This window comes from Saimiri boliviensis, chromosome 1 (genome assembly GCF_048565385.1).
Source record: "Saimiri boliviensis isolate mSaiBol1 chromosome 1, mSaiBol1.pri, whole genome shotgun sequence".
Taxonomy (NCBI): domain Eukaryota; kingdom Metazoa; phylum Chordata; class Mammalia; order Primates; family Cebidae; genus Saimiri; species Saimiri boliviensis.
The window spans coordinates 114,697,566-114,712,214 of NC_133449.1; the positions used below are offsets into that span (position 1 = coordinate 114,697,566).

At 56.8% G+C, this 14,649-nt stretch overlaps 1 protein-coding gene across 9 annotated transcripts in view; it reads right to left on the reverse strand.

The window, feature by feature from the left end:
• Positions 1-417: 417 nt before the first annotated feature.
• Positions 418-14,649, reverse strand: part of ADGRG1 (adhesion G protein-coupled receptor G1) — a 45,204-nt gene continuing 30,972 nt past the window's right edge. For 7 of the 9 annotated variants that reach the window (XM_010331347.3, XM_039475551.2, XM_010331349.3 and 4 more), the window contains 11 exons: positions 12,787-12,919; positions 12,031-12,178; positions 10,454-10,585; positions 9,990-10,106; positions 9,707-9,752; positions 9,362-9,465; positions 8,518-8,636; positions 5,722-6,008; positions 4,541-4,649; positions 3,487-3,755; positions 418-2,046 (listed from right to left, as the gene is read on the reverse strand). In XM_010331347.3, coding sequence (XP_010329649.1) covers positions 1,916-2,046; positions 3,487-3,755; positions 4,541-4,649; positions 5,722-6,008; positions 8,518-8,636; positions 9,362-9,465; positions 9,707-9,752; positions 9,990-10,106; positions 10,454-10,585; positions 12,031-12,178; positions 12,787-12,919 — 1,595 coding nt within the window. In that variant the 3' untranslated portion in view covers positions 418-1,915. The remainder of the gene's footprint in view (positions 2,047-3,486; positions 3,756-4,540; positions 4,650-5,721; positions 6,009-8,517; positions 8,637-9,361; positions 9,466-9,706; positions 9,753-9,989; positions 10,107-10,453; positions 10,586-12,030; positions 12,179-12,786; positions 12,920-14,649) is intronic. The other 2 variants (XM_039475560.2, XM_003943491.4) reach the window with 1 other exon arrangement.

The following is a 14,649-nucleotide window of genomic DNA, read 5'->3' on the forward strand; positions in this document are numbered from 1 at the left end:
TGTAATCTCACCTATTTGGGAGGTTGAGGCAGGAGAATCACTTGAACCCAGGAGGCAGAGGTTACAGTGAGCCAAGATTGAGCCACTGCACTCCAGCTTGAGCAACAAGACCAAAAACTCTGTCTCAAAAAAAAAAAAAAAGAAATAAAAAAGGCAGGCAGTCTGGCTACATGGGCTCTCATTCCTATAAGGCAGTGACCAACTGGAGCCGATGAGCAGCTGCCCCCTCAGCCTGGGATCGGAAGTCTCTAGTTTGCCACAGACCCCACCACTCCCCATTGCCTCCCCAGCATAGACACCAAGTTGCCATTTATTTTCCCCTTTTCCCTGGTTGATGAGGTTTCTAGCAGTCAACTTTTTTTTTCTTCACACACAGCCCTCTTCTCTCTTTCATGATTCCTGATTGGTCCCAAGGTGTTTATATCAGTGACTCTTTTAATAGAAGCACAGGAAAAAGCTCAGAAGGAAATGCCCCAACATGTTTACATCAGTTTGTTAGGTGATAACGACAGCTGATTTTAATTTTTCTTCTTGATTCTCTTCTACAGTTTCCAAATTCTCTACAATGAACATGTACTTCTTTTTAATATCAAAAGACAAAAGAATGGGTACTTAAAAAGAGCATCTTTCCCATCTTTAAGGTCAAGATCACATGCTACCTCCTGCAGGAAGTCTTCCAGGATTCCCAGCCAGGAATGATGGCTCCCTCTCCTCATGTCTGTAGCTCCAGGAGCTCTTGCTTCATGCATGCCTCACATACCATGCTGAGGGTTGGCAGGGGAAGGGACCAGGTCAGTCATCCATGTCCCTACCACCTAGCACAGGCCAGCAATAGACTCACATGTGTTTGTTGGACAGCATTAACCATGATGCGGGCCGAGTGTGCCTGGAGCTATTTGCGGGGCTTGGCGAGAAACCTTAGGAGTGTTGGCTCTAGGCCAGTGTTAGCAGACGAGGTTGGTCTCAGTCCTTGGCGTGCTGGGATGCAAACCAGGTGGGATTGCCATGGTCCACAGTTCTTGTCACAAGAGGACTTCCGGAGAGGCCATGGCCCCTGTGAGGTGTGTGCTCAGTCAGGATGCGCAGGGGCAATGCAGCTCAGAAGGCCCAGATGGACAGAGGGACATGCCCAGCCCAGGCATCTGTACTGAGCCTGGGTCAGGGGCGGCCCAAGGCTCGTGCAGTAGACAAACATTTACAGCAGACACCAGGTGGCTCCTGGAAACCACGCCCCACAAAACAGCACTGGGATAGGGGACTCCAGGCTGTGAACGAAGGAGCGGGGAGGCCCTGGGAGAGGAGAGCCCCAGGGAAGACGGAGGGAGGGCTGGGAGGTGATGGAGGGCAGGGCCTAGGCTCAGAGATAGGCGAGCTGCTGCTGTGTTCCTGGCAACGGGCCTCTCCTCCTCCAGGGCTCCGGCGCTGAAGCTCTGCCCGGGGCCCCATTTGCCCTGGGTGCCACCTGAGGTTAAAATGACAGAGGATGCAGAGTGCCCTCAGGCTGATCTTGAGTGACAGAGCAGCTGGAGCCACATGTCTGTCCCAGGCAGGGGCATAGAACTAAGGCTGTGCCAGACCCTCAGGATCCAAGGCCCGGCTCCAGCCACGAGGCTGGGCCCGGGGTGGTGGGGAGAGGAGAGGCCTCCACCCGGATTAGGACAGATGTGGGACAGTCCCCCAGCCAGCATGGCGGCAAGCTCCTGAGCCCCTTGGGAGCTGAGTGAGAGCCAAGTAGTGCCCAAGGCCCACTGAGAAAGCCCAGGCTGGGACCTTGTCCACCGTGGCAACAGCCCATCCGTCCACTGTCCTCGGACCTTCCCACCGGCCTGGGGCTGGGCCCTGCTCAGGGGCCGCTGGCACTGTGAGATGAGGCCGAGTCTGCTTCCTCATGCCAGCAGGCAGGCAGGCTGGAGGCCTAGATGCGGCTGGACGAGGTGCTGCCCGAGCTGATGGGGAGCCTGGCGCTGTCGGAGCTGCTCTTCAGAGGGGAGGGGCCGCCCCGGGCCTGCAGCCGCATGGACCAGTACCAGAGGAAGATGAGGAAGCCTGCGGGCAGGGAGGGCATGCGCTCAGCAGGTGGGGGAGCCCCGCCCCTTCCTCCTCCTCCATCCCCAGCCACTTCACCGCCAGTGTTTGCCCAGCATGTGCTGTCGGGCACCCGTGGGACCCGGCCGCACTGTGCTAGGTCCCTGTGTGGCCTCTCACTGTGTCACGAGCCCCCTGCAGACCCATCCTAGTCATTACTATTCTCTTTTGCAAACAAAAAAATGAAGGCCCAGGAGGCCCAGGTAAGGGGACGTGGCTGAGCCAGGGCTCAGACGATGCGAACAGGCTCTGGAGCCCACCCGCTTACTCCCTGTGTGATTTTGCACCCCCCAAATTACTAGCACTCTGAAGTCTTCCCAGCTCAGCAGATGCCTGTGGGAATGGATGGGCCTCACTCCCAATCCTGAGTCCCCTGTGTCTCACAGGCAGGAATGAAGGCTTAAACGCTAAATAACTGAAATTTGGTAACATCTCCCCACCGCCAACCCTCAGCTCCCATTCTAGGGTGACCTGTATGGGAGGCTGGCCTTGAACTCCATGTGAGCCCCTGGGTCTGGCCATACAACCCCTCCCATTCTGCACAGCCAGGAACAGAGGGGTGTGCCTGCCTGTGTGTGCATCTGAATATACACACACAGGTATGCGCCCAGGAAGGGACCCGGTTGGCATCAAGCCAGGGCCCTCAAGACCCCGGCCCGGATCTCGCCCCTCCACCCCTGACCCACTACCCTCTGGCCACCCCCTCAAGCACTGTCCCTCCTGCACACAGCCGGTTCCAGCCTCAGGACCTTTGCTCCTGCCTCTCCCTCCGCCTGGCGCTTCCTTCCCCTAGACCAGGGCTCCTGAACCTATCCTGTGCATGTGGCCCCTTGGGCATTTGTGAAAATGCATAGTCTGACGCAGCAGGGCCCAGGTGGCCCAGAGGCTGAGTTTCCAATAAGCTCCCAACAGCGCTGCTGCTGCTGGTCCCACACCTGAAGCAGGGAGGCCCTCCATCCCCTCATAGTGGGTCTTTCTGTTGTCTTCACATGTCTCCTATCCAGAGAGTCCTCTCTGGCCACCCTTCTTAGGGTGTCCCCTACCCCAGCCCAGGCCCTGTGCAGCACGTGCTCACGACGACTTCTCGACTATCTGGGACCACCTTTGATGGCTACACACTTGCCCACTGAGGCCCAGTCTTCCCGACTGGAGCTGAGCTGCACAAGAGCAAGGCCCACACCCAACCAGCTCAGCCATAGCTGTGTAGCTTAGCACAGGGCCTGCACATAGTAGGTGCTCAATAAAGACTTGTCCACTATGGCCTGGATGGCCCCATTTTATGAATGGGATGACTGAGGCCCAGAGAAGGGAAACCTTCAGGTTCCCCGGGTGATCTCTTCCCTGCCCTGTGCTCCATGTGTGAGTACCCTGCCTGGGCCAAGGGACGGGTCTTCTCGTTACCTTGGAAGGAGGTGATGATGCTGAAAAGGTAGAGGACGACAAGCTGGAAGGTGCCGGAAGCAAAGGAGAAGAAGATCAAGGCCCAGGGCAGGCCAAGGACCAGACTGAGGCCCAGCAGCGTGAGCACATGCGACCACTTTTGGGTGTGGGGGCGCAGCCGCAGGATGTGCACCACCATGGTGCCCAGCATGGCCGTGTTGAACAGAAACACCAGGCTGAAGAGGCCCAGGTTGGTGATGTAGCTGACCAGGGAGTCCCGGATCCAGCACCTGCAGGCAAGGGCCGGAGGCTCAGTGCGCGGCCCGCAGGGGCGGCACTTCCCAGGCTGTGCTGGTCCTGTCTGTTTTTAGGATTATTCACTGTTTACAACAAGGGCTGCTTGTTTTCTACTTAACAGTGTTGACGCAATCTTAAAAATTTACGTTAACGAGTTGGATTGTTTAAAGGAAAATATTAAGTAAGTAATAATACGGATAGTACAAAAGTGAGGCAGAAATCACCAGGTTACAACGTGAAGGGCTGAAAATGTCAAAACCACTGAGCCATTGGGAGGGACCCTTCCCAGCCTGGAGCTCAGGAACCCTGGCTTCCAGGAGGGGTTCAGGGGATCCACAGGCAGGGCCGCTGCCAGCCTGGGAGAATCGGGGAGTGGAGAAGGACTGGACTCCAGCCCCACTCACCCCCTGCCTTTGAACAGCACACCGGCCTCAGGGTGGCCAAGAGTAGATCTCTTCCCTCCCGGAGCCTCCGTCTGCCCCATGGGAAACAGAGAGGTGCTGCTGAGTGCGGGAGGCTCACAACCCACGCGCCCATTCACGCGTGAGGGAACGGAGGCTCAGGGCCGATGCCTGTGTAAGGTCACCTGGGGAGTGAATGCTGGATCCAGGCCTTTTCTCAGCCCCGTGACTCTTAAACCAGTGCTCTGGCCACTGCCAGGCCATTTGCTTGAGGAGACTGGAACCCAGGTGTCTCTTGGCCAGCATGACCTGGGCTGCACTCTGGCCTCCGCACCCAGAGATCCACCTCCCTGCCCCCATCACACACAGCCACTCACATGGAAGGGTAGATGATGCTCTCCGGAGTCCTATGCACAGCCAGGATGATGGGGCCATAGTTGTCCACATCCACCAGGGCCACCAGCGTCACCAGAAAGATGGGGAAGCCTGAGGGTGGCAAAGCATGGCGCTCCATCTCCTGCTCTCTGAGGCCTGCCCCTTCCCTGCTGGCCTCAGGGGGTCTGAAGGGCGAGGCCCCCTCTGAAGTCTGGGCTCCCGAAGCCCACCTAGCCCCAGCCGGTGGAGAAATTCTCCCAAGCTTGGACCGTCCCCTTCCCTATTCCAGTTTGGGTTTCCTATAAGGGGAAGCCATCTCCTCCAACCTTGGCTCTGCCCTTCGTCAGCCTGGGGGCCCCCTGGGAGAAAAGCCTGTGGGTCTCTGCTGCAGGGCTGGATGTCGGGGGGAGATGGGAGGGGCAGACAGTTTAGGAGGGACAGCAAGAGTTGTGCCTTCAGGGGCCATCTGCACTAGACCTTGACCTCACCCATTAGGTGGAGATCGGAAGGTCCCTAGAGGAGGCTGCCTACCTCCAGACACAGCGTCCTGACACAGAGCCACCTCCAAAGGAATTTCATGCAAATGGGGGAGTGGGCAAAGAAGGGGCCCAATGACCAACCCATGAGGAGCAGCAAGCTGGGGTCAGGGGCATGCGGAGGCTGGGGGTCTGTGCAATGGCCAAACAGACTTGTGGCATCAGGAGCCCCTGGGCTCTGGGTCTGACGTAAGAGGGCTAGGCCACAGGGGAATTGACAGTCACTGGCCAAGAGCAAAGTGCCAAAGCCACGGGGAATCTGCTGCCCGAGGTCCCGTGGGAGCCAGAGGCAGGGCCATTGCCAGCCTAAGTGATTAAATGAGTGGAGCGGGATTTCAGCTCCAGCGATCTCTGAACTGGGTGCCTTTGAGCAGGGCACAACCCACACATTCACACATGCTGGACCTGCTCATAAAACCCCTTTGTAACGGAGTGAGTGATGCGGAGAATCTGGAAGTGTTTCTTGGGGACAGGACTCACCACTTCCTCCTAAAGGGGACCTTGACCCAGCCAAGAGGAAGGACACCTGAGGATGAGTGAAGGAAGCCAGGAGGGAAGCCAGAGAGATAGGTGGAGAGGCAGAAGCAGGTGCCTGGGTTTTGCCAGAGCCTCGTGGGAGAGGCAGGTGCAGGGCCCCGCCCACTTACCCCAGCCCAAGGCACTCAGCTTGAGCAGGTAGCCAGGGACATAGGTGCCGAAGACCTCCACCACGAGTCGGTAGAGGTTGTAGCCCTCGAGGCCCATCCAGGAGAGGCAGGCGAGCAGGGAGAAGTGCAGGAAGATGGCGCTGGCGCGGCAGCCGGCCTCCGAGGCCGTCAGGGCCACCGGCTCACTGAGCAGGAAGCCCACGTCCAGCAGGAAGACGGCCAGCAGCAGGTTCATGTGCACCTTGATGGTGTAGTCCCGAGGTTTCCTCCTGCATGGCAGGGGTACCCTGGTGGGCCAGTGTGGGAAGGTAGAGAGGGGAGTGTGCCCACATCTCCAGGAAGCCTTCCCAGACTCCCCCTCGCCGACACACACACACACACACACACACACACACACACACAATCATACCCTCCCCCATCTTGCTCCTGTGGCTGCAGCCAGGCTGCTCCCCACATTCCCCTGTGCACCTACTGTGTGCCTAGCACCCACAGACTCAGGCACCAGGTGTACGTTTAACAGAAGCCTCAGCCAGGCAGAGCGAGGAAGACAAATCAGCCACTACAGTAAACCAGACGCTCCCAGAGTAGGAGAGGAAACACTGGCATTTCCACCATGTTGGAGAATCCATACCATCCATGTTCTGTGTCTGCCCATCTGTCTGCACAGCCATGCGTCTGTGAGTCTGAGTGTGGGCTGTGAGCATCAGTCTGTCTGCTGGTTTGCAAGTCAACGTGTGCACATCCCACCCCCACCCCCACTCCAGGATTCTACATGGCCCTTGAGGGTGTGGCAGAATATGCAGGCCCCAGTGTCACCATCCTGGAGTCCCACCCCGCCCTGCCCCTAACTCAGGGCACCATCTTGAGCTGGTCCTTTCCCCTCGAGACTCACTTTGCCCATCTGTGAAGTGGAAGGATGGTGTCTTCATAGGGTCAGGGTGAGAGTTACACTGATACAAAGCGTCAGGCACAGATAAGGTACTCAGTTCCTAATGCTGCCTGGTGTCCCTGAGCATGGTTGTGAGTAGCCAGGTGTTGAGAGTTTCTGCCTGCACCCCCAGCCTTCCACCGAGCCCATCTCATCACCCAGCTGTCCTTCCTCATCACCATCACCTACTTAGCTCCCTGGGTGCACAGCTGTGCACACACATGACAGTCATGTATACACACACAAGCTCATGCACATGCATGACAGTCATGTGTACACACACATGTTCATGCACACACATGACAGTCGTGTGTACACACACGCTTATGCACATGCATGACAGTCATATACACATGCTCATGCACACACGACAGTCATACACACACATTTGTACATACACATGACAGTCATACACACACATGTTCATGCACACACGACAGTCATACACACATGCTCGTGCACACGCATGACAGTCACATACACACGTGCTCATGCGCACACATGACAGTCATGTATACACACATGCTCATACACATGCATGTCATATACACACATGCTCACACACTCATGAGTCATGTATACACACACACTCGTGCACACACGACAGTTATATATACACACACATGCTCGTGCACACGCATGAGTCATGTATACACACACGCTCATGCACACGCATGTCATATATACACACACGCTCATGCACACACGACAGTCATGTATACACACACGCTCATGCACACACGACAGTCATGTATATACACACACGCTTATGCACACGCATGACAGTCATGTATACACACATGCTCGTGCACATGCATGAAAGTCATATATACACACACATGCTCATACACACGCATGAAAGTCATATATACACACACATGCTCATGCACACACATAAACACAGCTTCACCTTCCTCTCCTTCGTGCCTGGAGATAGTGAGAACTGAGGGTGTCCCTCCTCTCCCCAAATGGACTCAGCGCTGAGGGCAATCGCATCCCAATTTAGGCCCAGCCAAGCACTGACAATCTGACAACCTCTGCCACTTCCTTGCTGTGTGACCTCAGGCAAGTCACTTACTCTCTCTGAGCGTTCCTTCATAGGGCTGTTGTGAGGACGCACTGAGCTGACGTGGGTAAAGCACTGAGGACAGGCATGGCACGCGTGTTAACTATTATCATTGCTGGGATATTATCCTGTGCACCAGCGCTCTCGCAAATCTGCTTATTCAAAGGCAGAAATGAAGATTCTTTTTTTAAATTTTTTGTTTTGCTTTCCCGTCTTACTCCAGGAACAGATTCTCAGGTGCACTCTCTCAATTTTAAATGTTGAAAATTAGCTGGGCGTGGTGGCTCACGCCTGTAATCCCAGCACTTTGCGGGGCTGAGGTGGGTGGACCACCTGAGGTCAGAAGTTTGAGACCAGCCTGAGCAACATGATGAAACCCCATTTCTACTAAAAAATACATAGATTAGCAGGGCGTGGTGGCGGACACCTGTAGTCCCAGCTACTTAGGAGGCTGAGGCACAAGAATCGCCTGAACCCGGGAGGCAGAGGTTGCAGTGAGCCGAGATCGTGCTACTGCACTCCACCCTGGGTGACAGAGCAAGGCTCTGTCATACATACATACATAAAATGTTGACAATTAGTTAAAATGTGTAATTGCTATGTTACCAAAACACCACAGATCTGAGGAGGAGTCGTGGCCCCCGGGGGTGAGCATGCTGTACACCCCACAGCTCCCTTAACCACACACACAGTTCCAGGTCATTCAGGCAGGCCAATCCCAGGAGCAGGTCTCCACGGCTGCAGGCCCCGGCAGGGGAGTATACCATGGAGGCCCCCCCCGTCCCACCCCCTCAGGCCTCACCTGGACCAGAGGTAGGCGGCGATGGTGACGACGCAGGCCAGGGCAGAGATGACACAGCCCACGTAGGAGAGGAGGCTCAGGTAGTGCCTGTGCATGGCGTCCAGCTCCACCGAGGTCACCTGGCCGCAGGAGACAGGTGAGGGCTGGCCTCCATGTCCCCCACCCAACCTGCAGGCTTGCCCTGCGTGCGGTGTTAATCTGGGGTCCCTGGTGGGCCTAAGAACCTCCTCTCCCAACTGAGCAGAATGTGGTCCCATGAGTGAATTTTTCTGGAGTGGGGGCATCTTTAGATTTGACCACATTCTCAAGCAGCTTCCTGACCCACAGAGGCCAGGAACCCTTCATGAGAGAAGCCCTATTCTGTCCTGGCATTGATTACTTCTCTGTAACATTTAACATGGGAATAGGTTTCCTGTGAGGGAATGAGCTTCTCACACCCGGGGGTATCCAAGCCCCAGCTGGACCCCCACAGGGAGAATCCTACACTCTTGGGAGCATGAATTCTGAGGTCTTGGGGGCACTGGAGGCCACCTCAGGGGCCTTATTAGAAATACTCTTGGCCTCAGCGCTGCCAAATCAGAGCCCCAGGTGAGGGCCAGGAATCTGCATTTTAGCATACACCAAAATTTGGGAATAAAGAGCTGGCTTTACAAACCAGCTCTTTCAGTGACTAGCAGTGTGGCTGCAGGTACATTGCTGAACCTCTCTGCGCCTGGGACACAATAGAAGCTACCTTGGAGAGCTGTGATGAGGAATAAATGACTGATGTGTGTGTGAAAAGTGCCCGCACAGAACAAGCTCACGGCCTGGGGTGCAGCTGCAAGGCGGGAGCGGGGACCCTCACCATCAGCACCGCGAAGTAGGTCAGGTGGTTGCAGAAGCAGGACGTTTGCGTTTCTCTCCTGACGGTCTCACACCCGGCACTGCTCCAATGCCCCGGGCTGCTCACTGAGGAAGGGACCGCATGCGGCTCCAACCAAACCCAGTCCCCCAGGACCCCACTGTGCCCACCCCCAAAAGCACGACTGTGGCACTCTTCCACCCGGCCTTCCCGAAGCCTGCCATCACCCTCTCTTCAAAGTCCACCTTTCTCCAGGAAGCCCTCAGTGATTAACCCCACCTCCCCCACCCGCCAGACCCCATTTCTCTTCCAAATACTTGTCTGGCCCAGAGACCCCCACATACTCACATGTCGGGTCATCAACCCAGAACACACACTGCAGGGTCACATTCTTCTGCAGGGACAAGAAAAACGGAGAGTGGATTCTGTAACAGTCACCCCTTTACAGGCCAGGCAGAGGAAGCCTGGAATACAGTGAAGCCACCACCTGCCCCATTTGGACTTGACTGGCTGGAGCCCTCAACCAGGCAATCTTTTCATTATAAAGACAAATGAGTCTGGAGGGCAGAAGAGGAAAGGGTGACATGGCCAAGAAGGGACGCTTGTCCCCGTGACGGCTGGCCCCACTCACCGGCTGCGGCTGGTGCTGGAAGGTGAGCACCACGGGCTCCGTGAGGTTGGCCACTTTGGTGTTCTGTACCACAATCCCCAAGACCTTCTCACCCAGGACTTGGCTGGAATTCTTGTCCTGGATACATGGGGTTCGGGGAAGAGAGTAGGGAGGGAGCTCAGGGCTGAGAAGAAGGGCCCAGAAGCCCTTACCCTCTCTAGATAACTCTGTCTCCCAGCATATTCCCTTGAGATGCTGAGTCTCCCTCTGGAACCAATTGTGCCCATGTAGTCATTTACGCTATAGTAAGAACAACATTGCTTGGCCCTCTCACAGGGAGATTTGCACATTGCAGTGCAATTTCTGACTTTACAAGGGAAGGCTTTGATTCCCGGAGGAAGGAGCTCATCTGCATGCCTTCTTTCCACCTCTGTCCATCAAAAACTTCTTTCCCCTGGGGAGCCATGAGGGTGAGGGCCTTGTACCTGAAACAGGGCTTGGCTACTGAAATCCACCAGGAGGAGCCTCTTCTCAGTCTCCCGCCTCCCGCTTCTGGTCCTCTGGAAGAGCGTTCGAGGCAGCCGCACCGAGTACTCCAAGATCTCGCTCTGCTCCTCCTGTAGACCAGGGGTCTTTTAGGGCTCAGCCAAACGCAGACCCCCCAGATCCGTGCCCCCTGCCCCAGCACACACACACCCATCCCTTCCTGGACACTGCCACCCCTAAGCCCATTTCTTCAGGAAGCCAAGCCTGACTCATGCCGGCCCTCCTTTCCTTGCTCCCAGCTCTGGCTGGGGAGCCCTGTGATTGGACTCCAGGACTCCAGGGCAAATAGGCCGCAGAGAACCACGTGGTGTTGTGTTGTCTGGGGCTTCAGATGCCAGCTCTGCCTACAGCAGCCAGGTGGGGGGTGGCCATGTGGGCAGGGCGCATGGCTCCCAGCTAACCAGAGCCACTCAAGGGGAAGTCTCAAGACAGGGGTGCAGCTAGGCGCAGGGGCTCATGCCCAGTACTTTGGGAGGCCAAGGTGGGAGGACTGCTTGAACCCAGGAGGTCAAGACCAACCTGGGCAGCAGAATGAGACCTATCTTTACCACTATATATATATATATTTGAAACAGAGTCTCGCTTTGTCACCCAGGCTGGAGTGCAGTGGCGTGATCTCAGCTCACTGCAACCTCTGCCTCCCGGTTTCAAGCAATTCTCCTGTCTCAGCCTCCCAAGTAGCTGGGATTACAGGCAGACACTAACACACCCAGCTAATTTTTGGATTTTTAGTAGAGCCAGGGTTTCACCATGTCGGCCAGCCTGGTCTCAAACTCCTGCCCTCAAGTGATTTGACTGCCTGACTGCCTCGGCCCCTCAAAGTGCTGGGATTACAGGCGTGAACCACTGTGCCTGGCCTTACAAAGAGATTTATTTTAGGCCAGGTGTGGTGGCAAGCCTGTAGTCCCAGCTGCTCATGAGGCTGAAGTGGGAGAATCGCTTGAGACCGGGAATTCGAGGCTGTGGTGAGATATGATTATCCCACTGCACTCCAGCCTGCGTGACAGAGCAAGACCCTGTCTCAGAAAAGAAAAAGAGAAAAAACTAGCTGGGCATGGTGGCGCGTGCCTGTAATCCCAGCTACTCAGGAGGCTGAGGCAGGAGAATTGCCTGAACCCAGGAGGCGGAGGTTGCAGTGAGCCGAGATCGCGCCATTGCACTCCAGCCTGGGCAACAAGAGCGAAACTCCGTCTCAAAAAAAAAAAAAAAGAAAAAGAAAAAGAGAAAAAGACGGGGACGAAGGGCTGGCATTCAGGAACTGGCCTTCTGTTCACATGGCTGGCCCCAGGAGACTGGCATGGGAATCACAGTGGCAGGACTGTGCCAGGCAGGGTCCTCAATTCCGAGGTTCAGGTACTGACTGAGGACGGCTATCTATCCTCGGGCCTGGAACCTTCCCGGGAGACCCTGGGGCGAGGCTACGGGGGGCACTGAGCTTCGGGGGGGTGCTCACAGCCCCGCCTCCTGGCAGCCGGGCCCCGCCCACCCCTGCCTCCCGCCCAGGCTGGCCCCTGACCTCCTGCCGGGAGTGGATGTGCAGGTCCTGCAGGCCAGCGGTGGGCTGGAGCTTCCATACCGTGGCATTGACTCGGTCCTCTTCAAAGGACACCGTGTCCCCCACGAACCTCACGGAAGTCAGCTTCGACTCCAGGTTCTGCAACTGCCTGGCAGGGAGGAGAAAGCGGCAGTGACGGTGGGGAGGGGCCGGCCGGCAGCTAGACCGAGGCAGGAGGGGGAGAGACTCGGACAGAGACGCGGGGCAGGAGCAGAGACAGAGAGAGGGTCGGGGTGGGCAGGAGAGCGTGGAGAGCCCCCAGGAGAGAAGAGCCGGCACCTGAGCGCTGGAGAGAAAGAATGAGCTGGGGAGGGGCAGACAGAGGGGCGGGGCCTGGGGGCCACAGGAAAGAGAGCGATGGGTGGTGGGGGCCGTCCCGGGAGTCAGCACAGTGGGTTCAAGCCCGGCTCTGCCTGTGCCAACGCACTCTGTGGCCTTGGATTGGCTCTGCCGTCTCTGAGCCTCGGTCTGCTGGGCTGTGCCATGGACCACCCGTCCCTCCTTTATGTGGGGAGGAGGGCCTCGGATGGTGGGTGCCGGGTTGTTACTGACTCAGGAGCGGGGCTCTGCCTGGGGGGCGTGTGCTGACTCCCAGCGGAAGGAAAGAGGATCAGGGAAGCATTCCAGCCCCACGGAAGGCCTCCCGGTGGCCCCACTCCACGGCCAGAGCTCTGATCCCTTCCTGGCTCCCCTTGCTGCCCCGGGCACCACACTTACTGGCTGGCAGGGGCGGCCGAGGGCCTCCTCGAGGCCTTCTGGGGATGCTTCAGGAACTGGCTGAGCAGCTGGAGGTCCCTTTTGAGCTCGCACATGTCCACTGAGGCATTGTGAGCGGCCGTGTGGGGAAAACCTGGTGGAGGGGTGGACAGGCCCCCACCGAGGCTGCTGATCCAGGTCCCAGGACCCGCCCATTCTGCCCCATGCCACCCCGACATGACTCTGAATGCCTCCATCCTTACTCTACGAAGGGGAAACTGAGGCTTCAAGAAGTGGAGTGGAGGCCGGGAGCAGTGGCTCGCTCCTATAATCCCAGCACTTTGGGAGGCCAAGGCAGGTGGATCACCTGAGGTCAGGAATTTGAGACCAGCCTGGCCCACATAGTGAAACACAGTCTCTACTAAAAGTACAGAAAAATTAGCCAGGCACCTGTAATCCCAGCTACTCAGGAGGCTGAGACGGGAGAATTGCTTGAACCCAGGAGGCAGAGGTTGCAGTGAGCCGAGATCGTGCCATTGCGCTCCAGCCTGGGCTACAAGAGTGAAACTCTGTCTCAAAAAAAAAAAAAAAAAAAAAAAAAAAAAAGTGGAGTGGATGCCAAGGTCACTCAGATGAGGCAACCCGGGGGCTGTGTCTTACAGAACTCGCCAGCAATGCCAGCCTCAGCGGGCTGGGGTGGGATGCACCCTGCTCAGCAGCCTCCGCAGGCACCCTCAGCTACACACGGAACAGGGAGGGCCCAGCCAGGCCTGCTTAGGAGGGACGTAGGGGGCTTGGTGATGGTTCCTGGGATGCCACACCCACCAGCCTCCCTGACCCCAGGCTCGGCCCCTCTGCCCAGGTAGCCTGCACCCAAAGGTGACTGACTCAGGTATCTCCAGGGATCAGGTGGGACTCAGATGAGGAAGACAGACAGTGGAGGCTGGGGGATACACTTTCTGTGCCCCTGAGGAAGGCAGGCCATGCGTAGCCCCATCTTTTGAATGGATCACCCAGAAAGCCTGGGTTTTCGGTGATTTGGAAACTCTAGTGCATGTTTTTAAAAACCCTCTATGGGCCAAACAAGACGAGGCTCAGTCTGGTCTTCAGAATACCAATTTGTAACTAGGACTGACTTTGCCCTAAATCCTCCCAGGTGGAGAGCAGAAGCCCAGCCTGGGGTGTGGGGACCCCTGGGGGTCTGCCCTGGCCCCTGCCTGTCACACTGGAGATGATCAGTTAGCCTGTCACATGAACATAATCGAAGTGCTGTGCCCCCAACCCCTGAAGGCCCTGCCTCAAATTTGAGGTGCTGGAGAGACATGAAAGCCCCCCCACCCCCATAAACCCTCAAGCTCCTTCTGATGCTCCTCCCTGCCTGGCCTCCACTCAGCAATGAATGGTGCTGAATGGTAGTGGCCACATGGTACCTGCCACACTCCAGGGCGAAGACGCAGCTTCTGGACCTCAGAGTCAGCCCTGCCCCACTGCTCTCCTGACCTTTCACCTCTCATGCTCCACCTTGACCCCCCACTCCCCTCCAATCAGCTGCTGGGTTCAAATCCTGGCTCCCCCATTGGCTAGCTGTGCACCTGTGGGCAGCCTCTCTGTGCCCGTTTCCTCCTCTGTGAAATGGAAATAAACAGTCTACACAGACGCTGAGGAAGAATTCTTCCTTGATCTTCACTCCGTCTCCGGTCTCTGCTCTCCCACCCTGTTCAGACCTCATCCTCCTTCACCAAGACCTCCTCTGCAGCCTCAGGATGGACCCTTGCCCCTCCATCCTCACCCTTGCCTGCCCACAAAGTAACCATCAAGGGACAGTGGGGCTAGGCGCGGTGGTTCATGCCTGTAATCCAAGCACTTGGATCACTCTCCTCCCCT